General features: G+C 33.6%; 1 protein-coding gene across 2 annotated transcripts in view; it reads right to left on the bottom strand.

Annotated features, from left to right (window-relative positions):
* The window catches only part of LOC140434609 (uncharacterized), an 82619-nt gene that overhangs the window by 4610 nt on the left and 61162 nt on the right, over positions 1-16847 (bottom strand). For both annotated transcript variants that reach the window (XM_072522995.1, XM_072522996.1), the window contains exons 12-14: positions 16268-16493; positions 11893-12636; positions 3826-3932 (exon numbers count right to left, since the gene is read on the bottom strand). In XM_072522995.1, the coding sequence (XP_072379096.1) occupies positions 3826-3932; positions 11893-12636; positions 16268-16493 (1077 nt within the window). The remainder of the gene's footprint in view (positions 1-3825; positions 3933-11892; positions 12637-16267; positions 16494-16847) is intronic.

Genomic DNA, 16847 nt, shown 5'->3' with positions numbered 1-16847 from the left:
TAGAGAAGCAATTTTCGCTCTCCAGGTGCTTATACAGCGGTGTAGAGACGTTGATAAGGACGTGTATTTGTGCTTTGTGGATTTTAGAAAAGCATTTGACAAGAGCAAAAATTGGCAACGAACTCACTAAAAGTGTGCAGATCAAAAGAGGTGTCCGTCAGGGTTGTATATTATCCCCACTCCTATTCAATATTTATTCCGAAGAAATATTTAATAAATGTATGGAAAATGCAAATGAGGGCATAAAAATAAACGGCGAGTTAACGAACAATATAAGATATGCCGACGACACGGTGATCCTTGCCAGTACCATAGACGAATTACAGCAGGTAATGGAAAGAGTTTATTCAGTTAGTGAGGAATATGGCCTGAGCCTCAACTTCAAGAAGACAAAGTGGATGCTGATAAGCAAGAAGCAACAGCCTGCTCGACAGTTACGGATAAGTAACATACTAATTGACCATGTAGAATTTTATGTGTACCTTGGCACCAACGTAAATGCAAAATGGGAGCAGGCCACAGAAATTAAGGCGAGAATAGAACGAACTAGAGCAGCATTTAGCAATATGAAAAAGTTCCTCATACGCAGGGATTTGTCTCTTCCCCTAAAACTACGTCTAGTTAAATGCTACATTTTTCCGATCTTACTGTATGGTGTGGAGGCCTGGACGCTGACGGAGACGCTCACGAGAAAACTAGAAGCATTCGAAATGTGGGTGTACCGACGCATTCTTCGTATATCCTGGACCGAACATGTCACCAACACAGAGGTAATCCAAAGAATCGGAAAGGAGAAAGAAATCGTTAATACAATTAAACAAAGAAAGCTTGAATATCAAGGCCACATATTGAGACACGATAAGTACCGTCTACTGCAATTGATTGTCCAGGGAAAAATAGATAGTAAGCGAGGGCCAGGCAGGAGAAGACACTCGTGGCTCCAAAATCTGAGGAAGTGGTTCGGGCTCACATCGGTCGAACTATTCAGAAGCGCCGCAAATAAGATCAGAATTGCCATATAAATAGCCAACGTTCGCAACGGACAGGGCACTTGAAGAAGAAGAAGAATACTCCATATATTTTGTGCTCCTTAATAATCCTTTAACATTTAAATAAAAAAATTATCTTTTTCGTAGGTATTACCAGATGTTAGTGGGTACGGTAAAGAAAATTCACAGCTTTTGTTATAATCGAAGTTACATGGCCCACCAAAAATTGTGTGAAATAAAAGTTGGTATAGCAAGGTTCTGAGACTACTTTCTTGTGGCACGTCTAATTTAAATATTATATTTATATGGGATTTAGCGATAATTATTGGTTGTAATGAAAATCACGTTTTTAACCAACTAATGTTTGACGTTTCGCTTTCCCTCAAAATGTATAACCAGGTTATTTGTGATTGGGTTATGTCCTTTCAAAATTGATATACTTGGCCTCGATCTTGTAGGGAACAGCATGTAAACAACTGAAAAAAATCTGAGGGAGGCATTGTTACTCTAGGGATATCAAATTCTGACTGTTTTTTCTGTTTTTTTTTGTATTATGTTTATGTAAATTGTGCAATGTAGGTTTATGTTTTGTGTATTGTGTTGCATATGAATTGTCTATAAGATTGTAGGTGATGTTTTTCCACCTCCTCGTCCTCAGCTATTGTTGGTATATTCTTATTGTTGACTTCTTCTTTTAGTGTTGTCAACCAAAGCCTGCCGAATTATGCTGAAGGGTTTGTTAATTGCTTTTTCTTCGTTAAGTAGGACGAGGGCTCGTTCTTTGACTTTTTGTTTCATATCTGTTTCTTTTATGATTATTGATGCATCTTTTCATTGTGGTCTGTGCTCATTGTCACAGGCATGTTTGTAGATATATGTTTCATCCAGATGCAAACATGCCTGGGACAACGAGCACAGACCACAATGGAATGATGCATCAATAATCATGAAAGAAACAGACATAAAAAGAGTCAAGCAGCACTAATCCTACTTAACGAAAAAAAAAAAGTGTAGCAAACCCTTCACCAGAATATAGCAGGCTTTAGTTGCCAATAATAAAAGAAAAAGTCAACAACAAGAATATACCAACAGTAGCGGAGTCATAGGAGGTCGCAAAACATCACTTTCAATCTTATACACAGTATTCAATTCACGTGAGACAACTATAATTAAGATGCAGTTTACACAGACATATAATCCAAAAAACACACAAACAGATACCCTTAGGGTAAAAACACCAACCTCAGATTATTTTAGCGATTTACCTGCTGTTGCCTACAAGATCGAGGACAAGTATGTCAATTTTGAACGGTCATAACCTAATAACAAATAACTTGGTTATACATTTTTGCAGAATTTTTTATAATTATCTTTTTTAAGAACAAATTCTAGAGTGGAAATCGAAATGTCAAATATTAGTTAGTTAAAAATGTAATTTTCATTACAACCAATAATGGTGGCTTAATACCATATAAACATAATATTTTAACGTTGAGATGAGTATCCTAGTCTAATTTTCTTTAGTTTCTTCGGAACAATCTCTCTGCCACTGTCTACACTATTTTTTCTGCTTTCCTCGCTGATCTTCTTTATATCCCTCTTCTTTTATGGTAGACAATTGTTGAGGTTGTTCTATATCGGCTTAACACCCTTAGTAATGGTTTTTTCCGTCCTTATCATCATTTGCCTGCATTTTTTTTTCTTTAGCACTTCCTCCCAGACTGGAACCGCATATAGAACTGTAGAGTGTACTATTTCGAAATACATCTTTCTTTTGTAAAAAAAACTTTTCTTTTGTATTTTCTTTTATAGGAACTAGGCCCCCCTACATTTGGCATTATCTTTGGTAAAGCGGTGCGTCGGTCTTCTCCTCAGCTCTCTTGACAACCCACTCTCCATATTTTGTGAAATTAAATCGATCATTGAGTTAAACCTTCAGATATCTCACCTCTTTCTTGGTAGAATTTCAACCTCTTCTAGGTTGAACTTCATAAAGTCCCACTTTTCTTTTGCTTTTTAGCATGAATACCTCTATCTTCTCCGCTGCTAATGCTAATTTATTTTTTTTAACCCATATGGATGCTTTGTTCAGAGCCTTATTTCCGTTTTCCATGATCCTCCAATTTGAATTATCTTCCATTACGATGGCTAGATCATCTGCAAAAGCGACTGTATTCATCGCTTGTGCGGCCATCTTTAAATGCTCTCACCCATTTCCTTACCACTCCATCACTCATAATGTTTTGTCCGTCGTAAACTTCAACAATCTCACGATGAATATCGATCTTTTTTACGCCTTTAGCACTAAGAAATCGTATAACAGCCCGTACTTCACAATCAGAATGACTCACGATTGTTGGAGGCATCTTAAACACTGGAGTAAACAAGTATATAATGAAGAATCAGACTGTAATGAGTGTAGCGCTGCGGCGGCGGAATCGCAAAACGATACTTACTTAAAAAACATGCCTCGTATTTAGAAGCTTCACTCATGTATACCTAGTAAAAGCACTGATGATGGAATAATCATTCCGAAAACGTTCTTTAATGTAGCCCGAGAGGGTTTTTTATATTATTAAACCTACTATAAAGGATTACTAAAATTTTTCATATTTATGGCTTACAGGAAATTCATTTTCTTTGTGAATTATAATATTTAGCGTGGTTTAAAATTTACACATTTTATTTTTGACTTACTGAAACCCAACTAACCTAGATCATTGTACTGTTTTTTTACAAAGCAGGTTGAATTTTTGTGCCGTCAAGTCTTTGACGGATATTAGTAAATATAAAGAAAAATAAACAACTAAAAATATACATATTAAACTCAACTTACCTTAAATTTCCGTTTCTTGTTCGAAGAACCTTCCTCAGACCTATTTGGAGTAATACTACGTCTTTTTTGTGAAACATTAGATCTTTTAACTTTTTGGCTAGTATTTGCTGCAAGTAAACATAATCTTTTAAGTATATAGACTAGATTGCCAAACAAATAACCTTTTTCTTGACATTCATTGATTCAGGTATCTAACATCTGCTTTTGATAAATTTAGTGATAACAATATGTAATTAACAAAATATGCAAAAGATTTAACGTCATTTTTACTCCTAAATAATATATAAACAATATAAGATCGCTATTTGATTTGAAATAATAAAGGTGAAGGCCAATAAATATGGAAAAGTCACACAATTTTACTGAAAAACCATAGAATAAGAAAATTCTTAAAAATTAGAGTTTGTAAAGTTATTCATGTTAATTTGTTGCTTAATTATTGCAAAATAAGATTCAAAAGTCGATTTTTTAAAAATTATTAATAAACTTTCTAAAAATGAACAAAAATAATTTTGCTTGATAATAGGGACAATATTACACGTATTCAGCTATAAAAATTTCAAGAAGTTTCACTTAACAGTTATTGCAAAATTGAAATTGTTTATCCCCGAAAGTTTTTATCTACAACATTATTATGCGTAAAATTGTAAGTGTACATAAATTGTGAAAGCATCAAATTGAAAAGAGAGGCTTACTTTTTCAAATTAAATCATTTATTGATTAAAAAATTATTGCTAAATATTGTAAAATAGGTTTATAAAAGTGCTATGATTTTAAAATTATAAACCTTTCAAATAACTCAAACGCACCAACATATGCAATTAAAAAAGATTCATTGTCCTACGACGCTTACAATTCAAGTTAGCATTTTTTTATTTCTCAATTTTACTGTTTCAAAAACTGAATTCATAAATTCAAAATAAAAGTCGTAATATCTCTGGTTCTAATCAAAGAGAATTGATGTTTGAATTTGGTGTACCTCGTTGCATAAACTTGCAATTAGTATTTTTAAAAGATATTGTTTATAACTATAATATATAAATATTTAAGTTACCTATCTTTGCGCAACCTTTTCTACTATTAATTATAAGAAAAAGTAAAATTTTGCAAAATAAATATTTATTTTAAATTGTTTAAACAAATTACTCAAATTATCTAAATGCAGTTGTATGGTGTCTGCCACGAGGTATGCCAAATTAAGATTTGAGACAAAAATTTTCGTTGATTAGAAGTAGATATATTGCGACTTTTATAAATTTGAATTTATGAATTCAGTTTTTGAAATAGTAAAATCGCTTGGCTTTTAAACGCTTTATTTTTGACGCAACATGTACGGCTCATTTTTAAAGGAATCGTTTTTAGTTTTTTTGTCTAAACTTAAACTTTTAATGTTTCCAATGGTTCTTTTTAAATTGTTCATTGTTTATAAACCAAGTCCCGGTGAATTTCTAAAAAAAAAAGAGCTAACTCTGAATACGAATACAGAAAAAATAACTTCCTATACGTTATTGCATCTGAGTTAGTTTAACTGTTTATAAGCTTAAAATCACTATACTTTTGCAAAACTATTTTACAAATATTTAACATAAACTTTTTAATCCTTAAATAATTTAATTTGATAAAATAAGCCCATTTCTTCAATGACAGCTCAATGAAAAAGCTCGAGAATATACACATTCTATGATCATTTATATTCTGGATTACCAGAAGGCATTTGACTGTATATAAATCTCTTTAAATTCTATGTGAAATATATAATGAGAAATCACTTGACAAAGAGAACGGCGGTATCTCTATCGTAGGCAAAAAGATCTCAAACCTTAAATATGGAGACGATACACCTCTAAGAATTGCACCCGAAGAAGAAATTAAACCCTGCTGCAGCTAGTGGAAACCGAAAGCAAAATATGTGGACAAGATCAATAAAGAAAAATTATACTAGAATCGATTATTCAAACCATGATATTATAACAAACAAGATATGCGCATGATATCGTAACGAGAAAAAACCAGGGAACTTGTGTTTATTATATTTTGACGATGCATCATGTGACAACGCTGTTTCATTACTATAATTATATTACATCCTTGGTTGACAATTAATTTCGATTTCAAAATAAGAAAATGCTTCCTTGTCTAGCTTTGTTGTAGGCAACTCGTCATTACATTCCGAATCCGAAAATTGTTTGCGGTGCATAAAATGCGGAACATGTCCAGGACAAGTTTACATTGACGCCTGCGCCTTGGTAACTAATCCCGAACTTATTCGGAATATGTTCAGGATACGCTACGCGAATACAGCGAGTGAATACGAAACTTGAACTGTTAATGGTAAGTATACCTTGATGCCATTTCTTGCACTAAGGTTACTTTCTGTGAAAACGTGGTTTGAAAATGGACCGGTCATTTGTAAAATTAATTAAAGAAATATATGAATATATAAAAATTTGATTGTGTATATTACAAACAAAATAAATACTGCTACAGGACATAAATTAAATATACAAGCCCGGTAAGTATATACAATGCGGATATTGTAATTATCTTTAATATTTTTATTTAGCATCCGTACTTTAAAATACATTTTACATAAAAAGAAAGTAATTTTACATCTTCACTTACATTTACATGTGTTCCAGCTTCTATTAGGTTTTCAAAAAATTTTTAGTTATTTTAAATGTGTTCCACTTATAATTACAAAAAATATGTTCCAGTTAACTACATTTAGTTACAAATTCCAGGGTTGGTTTGAGTAAACCACCCTTAGAAACGTGGTTTATCCAAGTAAACGATATATCATTAGCGTCCGGAATATATCCAAGTATTTCTTTTTTTTTTTGTAACTTAAATGCAATGAAACCGGCTAAATTTTCCAGTCCATCCAGTTCCAGGTCTTTTATATCCAGGTTTAGTGAGGAAAGTATCTATTCAGTGACAATTTCACACCGAGCGATTGCCGGTATAAGCAATCCCACACTTACTGACCAACGGCTTCGGGCGGATGAGTTGGTAAGTGGTAGGCCACCCTTTTGTCCTGGAGTTGAGAAATCGGCTTCGAAGGCGGAGGAACTATCAAGTAGTCAACGGCATAAGGATACGGAAGGGAACGGAAAACCACTGTATTAAAGGTCTCAAATGACATTCCTAGAAAATCATAATGGCGTTTGCAGAAATCCAAAGACACCTTACTGATCATGGCAGTCGGAAACCAAGATCCGGCAGGAGAGGTACACTTGAAGAATATGAGGCCTCTCAGGTCGTCAGCAAGCGAAACCCTCATAATCAGAAGGAAACCAAGAAAAGCATTGGTTTAGAGAAAATAGAAAAAGGACGAACCCTAAGACTGGCCACATGGAACGTGAAGAGTTTATATCAACCAGGTAAGCTGGACAACCTAATAGCTGAAATGGATCGCCTTAAGATAAATATATTCGGTATAAGCGATGTTCAATGGCCCGATTCAGGAAAACTAGCCACAAACAACGGCATGATGTATTACGTTGGTAACAATTATCCAAGACAGTTGCCATTCTTGTAGACAAAGCGACAAATAAATCAGTAGTTGGTGTTACTCCCTACTCAGAGAGATTGATGATGATTCAATTGCAGACATTCTCTAAAAAGATAAACATTGTACAAATATATGCACCAACTGCCGACAAAGATGAGACCGAGATAGAGAGGTTCTACACGCAATTGAACGAAATCATAAGATCCACAAAAAAAGATGATATATTGTTGGTGATGGGAGATTTCAACGCCAAGGTTGGAAAAGGAAAAGTGGACGGATGTGTGGGGGAATTTGGCTTGGGAGAAAGAAATGAAAGAGGGGACAGACTTGTCGAATTCTGCCAAAGCGAGGAGATGGTAATAATGAATAAAAATTTTAAATTACCTAAAAGAAGACTTTATACTTGAAAATCACCTGCGGATTCAGAAGACAACATTGTTCGAAATCAGATAGATTACATTTTAATAAAATCTAGATATAAAAACGCTATAAAGTCTGTGAGAACATACCCCGGAGCTGACATAAATTCAGACCATAATCCATTAGTAGGCGTAATGCAGATAAAATTGAAGAAGATCCAAAAACAAACAAATATACGGTTTAATGTCTCAAAGATAAAAGAAAAACTTATACGTCAAAGCTTAAAACAAGAAATAAATGATAACTTAAAGAAAATCAAACAAGACGTGATAAAAACAACAGATGTTAATGATAAATGGAACATGGTACAGGAAACTTTAATAAAGGCAGGAGAAAAGCTACTGCAGACGAAAATAAGAAAAAAACAGTGATGGATGACTTCAGAAATCTTAGATCTAATGGAGGAAAGAAGGAAACATAAAGGCAGGAGTAAAGCAAAATACAAGGAACTACAGAGATTGATAGGAAAGAAAATAAAAGAGGCCAAATCCACCTGGCTTGCTAATCAATGCAGTGAAATAGAGGCATATGCTAAACAGTATGATAGCTTTAACATGCATAAGAAAATAAAGGAAATGACAAATACACTGAGAAAAAAGAAAGATGCCCTTCTGAAAGACGCAAATGGAAAAATCATTATAGAAATTAAAAAAATGGAAGACATACATAACAGATCTGTTTGAGGATAATCGACAAGAACCGGAAGAAATCGAAAGCGAAACGGGGCCAGAGATCATAATAGAGGAAATCGAACAAGCAATACGAAACGCAAAAAACGGAAAAACTGTAGGTCCAGACGAAATACCTGCGGAACTACTGAAATGTCTAGACGATGAAACGCTACCTGTACTTCTGGACCTATTTAATGAAGTATATAAAACTGGAAAAATCCCACAGGAATGGTTGGTGTCCACCTTTGTAGCAGTACCAAAAACAGTATATGCCAAAGATTGTTCAGACTATAGGACAATATCACTAATAAGCCATACCCTCAAAATATTTCTAAAGGTGATTCATGGAAATGGTGATTATATAGAAAACTAGAAGATGATATGGATGATACTCAGTTTGGGTTCCGCAAGGGACTGGGAACGAAAGAGGCATTGTTTGCTTTTAATGCCCTCTCTCAAAGATGCTTAGATATAAACCTAGATATTTATTCCTGTTTTATCGACTTCGAGAAGGCATTCGACAGGGTCCGACATGAAAAACTAATAGAAGTATTGAGAAACAAAGATATAGACAGACGAGACTTACGAATCATTATCAATCTGTATTGGAATCAAAAGGCCAATATAAAGATAGAAGAACAAAAGTCCGAAAATATAGATATAAAGAGAGGAGTAAGACAAGGCGGTGTTCTGTCACCATTACTGTTTAACGTGTACAGTGAAGCCATATTCCAGGAAGCGATAGCAGATCTGGGTGATGGAATCTCTGTAAACGGAAGAATAGTAAATAACATAAGATTCGCTGATGACACCGTTTTAATGGCAGACACCCTGGAATCGCTACAAGAATTGGTAAATAGAATTAACCATTATTGCATTAGATACGGACTAAAAATAAATAAGAGAAAAACTAAATTTATGATTGTCTCAAAAACGCAACATGGAAATGAAAGATTAATGATAGAGCAAACCCAAATAGAAAAAGTAGAGACATATAAATATCTGGGAACCTGGGTTGATGAGAAAAATGACCAAAGCAGAGAAATCAAAGTCCGAATTGAAACTGCAAGGCAAGCATTTGTGAAAATGAAGACAATACTTACCAACAGAGACCTTCAGTTGCATCTCAGATTGAGGGCTCTAAGATTTTACATATTTTCTATCTTACTATAAGGAATGGAAGCTTGGACATTGAAGAAACAACACATAAGAAAAATAGAAGCGTTCGAAATGTGGTGTTACAGAAGAATATTAAAAATTCAGTGGGTTCAAAGGATTACCAATGCTGAGGTACTACGGCGTCTAAATAAGGAGTTAGAAATTATGAACAGCATAAAAAGAAGAAAACTAGAATATTTGGGTCACATAACCAGAGGAGAAAAATATGAGCTGCTGAGAATTATTATGCAAGGAAGGATCCAAGGAAGAAGAAGCATAGGAAGAAGACGCATCTCCTGGCTGAAGAACCTTAGAGAATGGTTTAACTGTAGTTCACTACAACTTTTCAGAGCAGCAGCCAACAAAGTGACCATAGCCGTTATGATATCCAACCTCCGATAGGAGATGGAACTTTAAGAAGAAGAAGACAATTTCACAATTAATTACATTGTTAATAGTAATATTAGCCGACTCTGATACATCATCGTAGAAATAATTTCATCGTTTCTACCCATTATATAGTTTCTCAATCTATACTTAAAATTCATAGTAGTTGGAGGATCATGTATCATGTTGGATGATCATCATAAAATTGAAACTAATCCTAGAGGGTCCTAATTAAGATTATAAGTTAATATATATTTTACATCAAAGAGGTTTTTTAAGTCAAGAAAAAGTCAAGCTGGAATGGAAGTAAAGAGTTGGATCCAATTTTTCTTACAGCTAATATTCTTTTCTCCATGTTATTTAAAATTTTATTTTGTTCCTTTCACTGTTTGGCACCTTGGAGTTAATAATATCAAACCAATCAAACAGTTTTGAAGAAATTAGAGCATTAAAATTAGTTGTTTTTATACAAACCTAAAACTCCTAATCTAAAAATGGCTAGAGAAATTGTGTGTGAAAATAATTTAGTAGCAAATTTCAACTTTTGACGTTAAGCACCTTTGGCAGTCAAAAAATCTTTATTTACTCTGCGAGAAATATTTAAATATAGTTTTTCATTATTATTAAGTAACTCTATTTTAAGAAACTTATTAAGTTACTGTAAAACCGGATTCGATTTAAATATTAGGCCATTTAATAAAAAACTAGAGTCAAGAAAATGATTCCTAACAATTTGATCATAAGTATGTGGCGTATCCACAAAACAAGCATTTTTTTTCTACGAATGTAATTTTCAAACCACGTATTTTGTTCATTTATATTTAGACCACTCCAAAGACTTCTATTACTATCACCCAAATATCTATTAATCGCGTGAACTTGGTATCCAATATTTTCCAATTTCGTCACAATTTCGAGCAATATGTGTTTTGTGATTTTACAATTATAATTGTAAAATATGAACACAGTAACATGGACACAGGTAGAGCATTCAACATAACGCCATCAAAGTTACCTCTGGTTTACGTCACAGGGGTGCGAGAAAAATGCAAGAACATGCGCGTTGACTTATTTTGTTTTGTTGTAGTAAGATGATTCAAACTCACTGCAAACAACTGGAGCTTTGAAGCAGTTTGAAAAGGTTAACGAGTTCAATTAACTAGGATCCTACATTAATAAAGTAGGCTCTTGTGAAACTGAAATACTAGGAGAATAGCCAAAAATGCTATGGATTGGTTATAAAAACTATGGAAAAATCGCTCTTTGTCGGAGAACACCAAAATGAGATTGGTATTTACTTAAATTTTTCCCATATTTAGTTACGTGTAACAAACATGGACAATGGAATAGGACGAGCGAAAAGGAATTGGCACTTTCGAAATGTGGTGCTAGAGGATAGAGAATATTTCGGATGTTATGGACAGAGCACAGAACAAATCCACTCAATCCTCCAAGAGCTTAACATTCAGACTCGAGTCTCCTTATTTGTGTCGAATGAGTCTTAAAGTTTTTCGGATATATTGCAAGAAGAAGTAATGATAATCTTGAGAGACTTATAAGAGAAAGTTGAAGTTTGAGAGGCAGAGGCCGCTCACCCACTCACTGGATTGCTCAAGTACAGAAAGCCAGTGGCAAACCATTATCTGAGTCCATGAGAGCAGCCCAGAAAAGAAGCCGATGGAAAGAGACAGTTGTTCGTATGGTAGAAAATCACGACACTCACTAATGAGGAAACGACTAGAGAGATAGAGAGTGATAATAAAGGTGATAATTTTTATATAGACTGCATTATTTGCATGTTAACAGAAAAATAAAAAAGCATCTTTTTGCTAGCCATATTACGTACATTACTTTAGTAGTGGGAGTAGTAGAAATAAAATAATTTAATACAACTTTGGTTTTTATTTCTAAGCTACTTACCTTTTAATTTAGGTGTAATACTTTTATTCTTCGAAGAACGTTTTTCCGTAGTTGTTGATTTTTTCTTATGTTTTCGAAGCATTTCCATCAAATTTTCTCCATCATTTAAATCATCTTGAATATCTTTCAGAACCTTCATAAATGTTTCCTTTGCCTTATGGTGACTAGCATCTCGGGCCTTGACTAAATCAGCATAACGAATTTGATCATTTGGTATTTTTTTCCTTTTTGTAGGGCCCTTAGCTTTGACAATGATGGGGCTTCTAGTATTTTCATTTTGTGATTCGTATTTATTTTCTGCACATTCTTCTCTTTTTAATTCTGTAGAGTTTGCATTGGATTTTTTAAGAACTTTTTTTAAGAAACTTTCAGCTTCAACTGGCCAACCAAAAATCTTGTGCAAGGTTCTATTTAACATTGTTCGATTAGCTTCACTGATATTATTACTACTTTCACGTTTGTTTCTTTTATGTAGATTCAACATAGCACCTAAATATGAACGGTTTCGTGAATTAGTTCCCTTTTTGGTTTTTTTAGTTCTGACATAACTCATTGTCAAATTTTTTCTGGCATGTTTTGATGGATCATGATATTTTTTCGTGAAACTTAATGAAGCTGATTTTTTTCTACAAGTGCTTGGTGAATCCTGATCATTTCTGGCACAACTTAATGGTTCATAGCCGTCTCTGGCTGAACTTAATAGAATTGAACGTGATTTTTCGATTGTATTAGATTCATCTATACCTAAAACATAATTTATAGAATACGTTAATAAATAGAATAAAAATGGTTTATTCGTGAGAGGCATAGTCCAAACATTTGTACAAATATACAAATGCAAATTCAGAATAGTAATCTGTACGGAAATCTGAGGCAATGTTTCGAGTTTACAAAAGAAATACGAAAAATATATGGTAAAAACAATTTTATTCAGATATTTAATTGGAGAATTCTATATTTAATTCGATTTCAACAGTTTAATCAATTTTCATTAAGAAAAACAGCTGGTTGCAAATGCAGTGGCAAGCATTTTCACAAAATATTTTATTACTGAGACAATTGAACAACTATGCAATCGCGTTTCAATATTAAACAATTTCAGAACAATATTTTATATTTAAAACCGCAAAATATTGTATTACTCACTTAAACAATAAATGAGATTTGCTTTTAGAAAGATTGTTTTATCTTTAAAACTATTATTATACAGTCACTAGGGGCAAACAAAAACCGATAAGAATTATTTTCGAGCTTTTTTAACTAAAAGATTTTTTTTGCAAATCGTTGGTCTTCACTTAAAGACCTTATTTTAAAAGATTACTAGTGACTTTATATTTTCTAAGAGCTAATTGGGTCAGAAAACATTCATGTCTTAGTCAGCCCTTTAATTAATACAATGTAGAAATATACATTATAGAGCAGTGGTGTTCAGACTTATACTGCATGGGATCTACCACATAAACTGCAAGCGTCCGGAGATCGACAATTATACCCTGATTTTTTGTTTGTTTGTAATTGGTCCAACCTCAGGCAAGTTTACTCCACTGTTATGAAATTTTGACACTAATGGCATTTCATAGCTTAATTAAATTATACCGCCGATTTTTTGTGTTTTCTGCGTTATTCTTTTAATTTTTAGATTTTTAGAGTGCTTTTATATAAAAATCAGTTATTTTTAAAACTCTTTAGCGACGTGTTAGTATAATATAATATTTTTGGATTACCGTCGAAGGCCGATATGATCAACCAAAAAAGAAGATGTATTTGGTAACCTCTCTAGTGACTTTCTTGGGTGTGAATTATGTCTCTTTAGTTTACTCCTCCTGGTTTAAAAACAAAGCATACTAAAAAAACAATTTTGAAAATAAAAACTTTATTGCGCCTTTCAAGTTAATCAAAAGTTGTAACTACAGTGGGTTGTAAATAAAGTCATGTTTTTCTCTTTCACTGCATATCATCCACAAGTATTTCATATGATGGTACGTAATTACGGACGGCCAAACGCAAGCATGAAGAGGTTCGTCAGTTAGCCGATTACGATATTTTGATTTCACTATCTTCATTTGGGAAAATGCAGACTCACATAAGTATGTTGATCCAAAGAATGCTGTGAGCTGCAGAGCTACCTGTCTCAAAGGCGGATATTTCTCCGACGATATGAAAGACCAAAATTTCGTATCGGTCGCTCTGGATTTAAGATGTATATCCGAAATTATTTTCTGTACCTCATTTTGGACGAAAATGATCTCCATATTGAACGTATTTCCACACCTTGACAAGAAAATGGATTAGACATGAACGTTACAATATCTGTCAGTTTTTTTAAATCAGCGAAGCGTCTTTCAAACTCACCATGAAGTGTTTCCAGCTCCGTTTCGTAATAAACATAATTTAAATGAGCGGCTACTCTTTTTTTCAACGATGGAAAGTTGTTTAAATCCTTTCTGCTAATTTGCTTAATCAACAATTTCAATTTATTGACAAAAGAATGTATTGCGCTCATCATATCGATAATTGTTTTATTTTTACCTTGTAGTTCAAAATTAAGGAGGTTCAAATGATTTGTTAAATCTGTTAGGTAAGCCAGATCATTGAGCCATTTTTCGTTTTGAAGTAGATGAGTGTCGTTCCCTCGTTCTTCTAAAAAAGAAATTATTTCGGGAAGTAGCTCCTGGAACCTATCTACAAATTTTCCACGGCTCAACCACCTAACATCTGTATGCAGAAGTAAATCAGTGTGTTCTGCAGAGTCGCCATCTTCCAATTGCGCTTTAAAAAGACGTCGTTGCAAGCTTCGCGCTCTGATTGAATTCACAATTTTTGTTGTCATCTTCATGATGTCGTCCATATTTAAAATTTTGGATAACAAAACTTGCTGGTGAATGGTGCAATGAAATGAAAAAACGATGGAAAGTCATCGTTAGCTCAACATAATGCAACAAATCCATTGTTAACGCCAGTCATGGATGGTGCACCATCTGTTGTAATACACACGAGTTTGTAAATCGGTAGCTCGTATTGTTTCTCAAAATTTATAAAACGTTGTATATATCTTCTCCGCGAGTTTTTTCTTTCAGAGACAGCGTTGTTAACAATTCTTCTTTAACCAACATGTCAGAAAATACCATCCGAATGAAAATACACAACTGGGCGATATCAGTCATATCGATTGACTCGTCAAATTGCAAAGAAAAGTACATACACTTCATAATATTACTTTTAACTTGGCTTTCCAAATCTTTGCCTATGATTTCGATACGTCTAGTAACCGTTGGATGTGATAACTGGACTTCTTTGATGGCGGACATATCTGTTTTATTTTTGAAGTCCTGAAATAACACATTCGCAGCCTCAATGAATGCTTCCTTCACTACCTCTCCATCTTCAAATGGTTTTTTATGTTGTGCCAATATATAAGAAATTTTGAACGGTGCAATTGTTGCAGCTACTGATTATTTAACAGGCCTAGTGAACATTGATTGTTCCGTCTTCAAACTACTTTTCAAGTCTTTTACTTTCCGTTTTCTAAACAAACTGTTTTGCGAAAAATCATTTTCATAGTTTTTATGCAAAGTTTTATAATGCCGTTCTAAATTTCCGCGTTTGGGTAGAGCAACGGAAGACCGACAAACAAGACAAACACACTTATCTTTCACCATAGTAAACAGGAATTCTTCTTCCCACGCATTATTAAAATGATACGTTTTACTCTTTTTCGCAGCAGTCATATCGAGTTTCAAATATTAATGTAAAGAATAAATATATTACAAAAATGTTTTACTAGTAATAACTTACTAATGAATGATTAATGCTTGACTAACAGTAATACAATGCCGATACAGCACACTCCCAGTTTAAATTTATCTGTGAATGCTGATATGCCGAATCAGCATTATCGCAACTTCCGGGTGAAGAGATAGCATCATAATTATCTCCATCATGCACGTGTGGTGAGTCAGGGTATTAAGCATTATTTTAGTTTCGTTTATGTGGACTATTATCTTCTTTTTATTCTTGGGATTTTCAGTTTATATTTTCCCATTTTCTAATATTTGCGTCTAATACAGTGCTCGGATTTTCTCCGTGAATCGCGATCGACTTCAAAAACTTGGGCGATCGACCGGTCGATCGCGATCGACTCTTTGAGCACCGCTGTTATAGAGTAACCGTTTATATAATAACCGTCGTAATACCGCTCAATGTTGCTCCACCAAAAAATTTCTCTAATATCCATTTTTCTCCTTTAAAATGCAACTGACCACAAAAAATAAATGAATTACTTAATCGGATTATAAATCAAACCTTGTTTGTGAAACGTAACCGACTGACTACGCAATTTTATAAAAAAGCGCATGAGTAAAAACTATAAAGATACCTTGTTTCATCTCAATTTTTAGTTCCGTAGTTATCTTTTTTCCGCATCTCTCAACCTCATCTTCTTGGAATGAAATTACAGACAAATCATTTGGATCATACAATTTTCTTTTTCTTCGAATACTACTATTGTTCTTATCCGCAATATAACTCATTTCGACTGGTAGTTCTTCGTGTTCCGTTGTAGGCAAATTGTTCTCTTTATTTTTTTCCTCATCACCTATTACCTATAAAATAAGATGCTGGTGAGAAAATATGTAGAAAAATTAATCTGTTTATTATATTTATCTGCTGACCTAGAGAAAAAATGCGTTTGGCCAAATCTACTGCACATATTGATTGTCTCGCCATAAAAATTTTTAACAAAAAAAAACTTTATAATAAACTAGAAGTTTTGAAAGTTACAAATATTAGTGTCCTATTGCTATGCATTATAAATGTCATAAGAAAAGAAAAAAAAACGAAAGAATTTCTTTTAGATGGAAACTTTGAAAGGCCAAAAACGAATAAATACGAAACATGAAGAAACTGAATCGAAGGTAGAAGACACGAAAAATCAATCAACATAATATATACATGTA

Source organism: Diabrotica undecimpunctata, chromosome 2 (genome assembly GCF_040954645.1).
Source record: "Diabrotica undecimpunctata isolate CICGRU chromosome 2, icDiaUnde3, whole genome shotgun sequence".
In the NCBI taxonomy this organism is placed as follows: domain Eukaryota; kingdom Metazoa; phylum Arthropoda; class Insecta; order Coleoptera; family Chrysomelidae; genus Diabrotica; species Diabrotica undecimpunctata.
The sequence above is the reverse complement of the archived record's forward strand: the minus strand, read 5'-3'. Positions and strand labels throughout refer to the sequence as shown.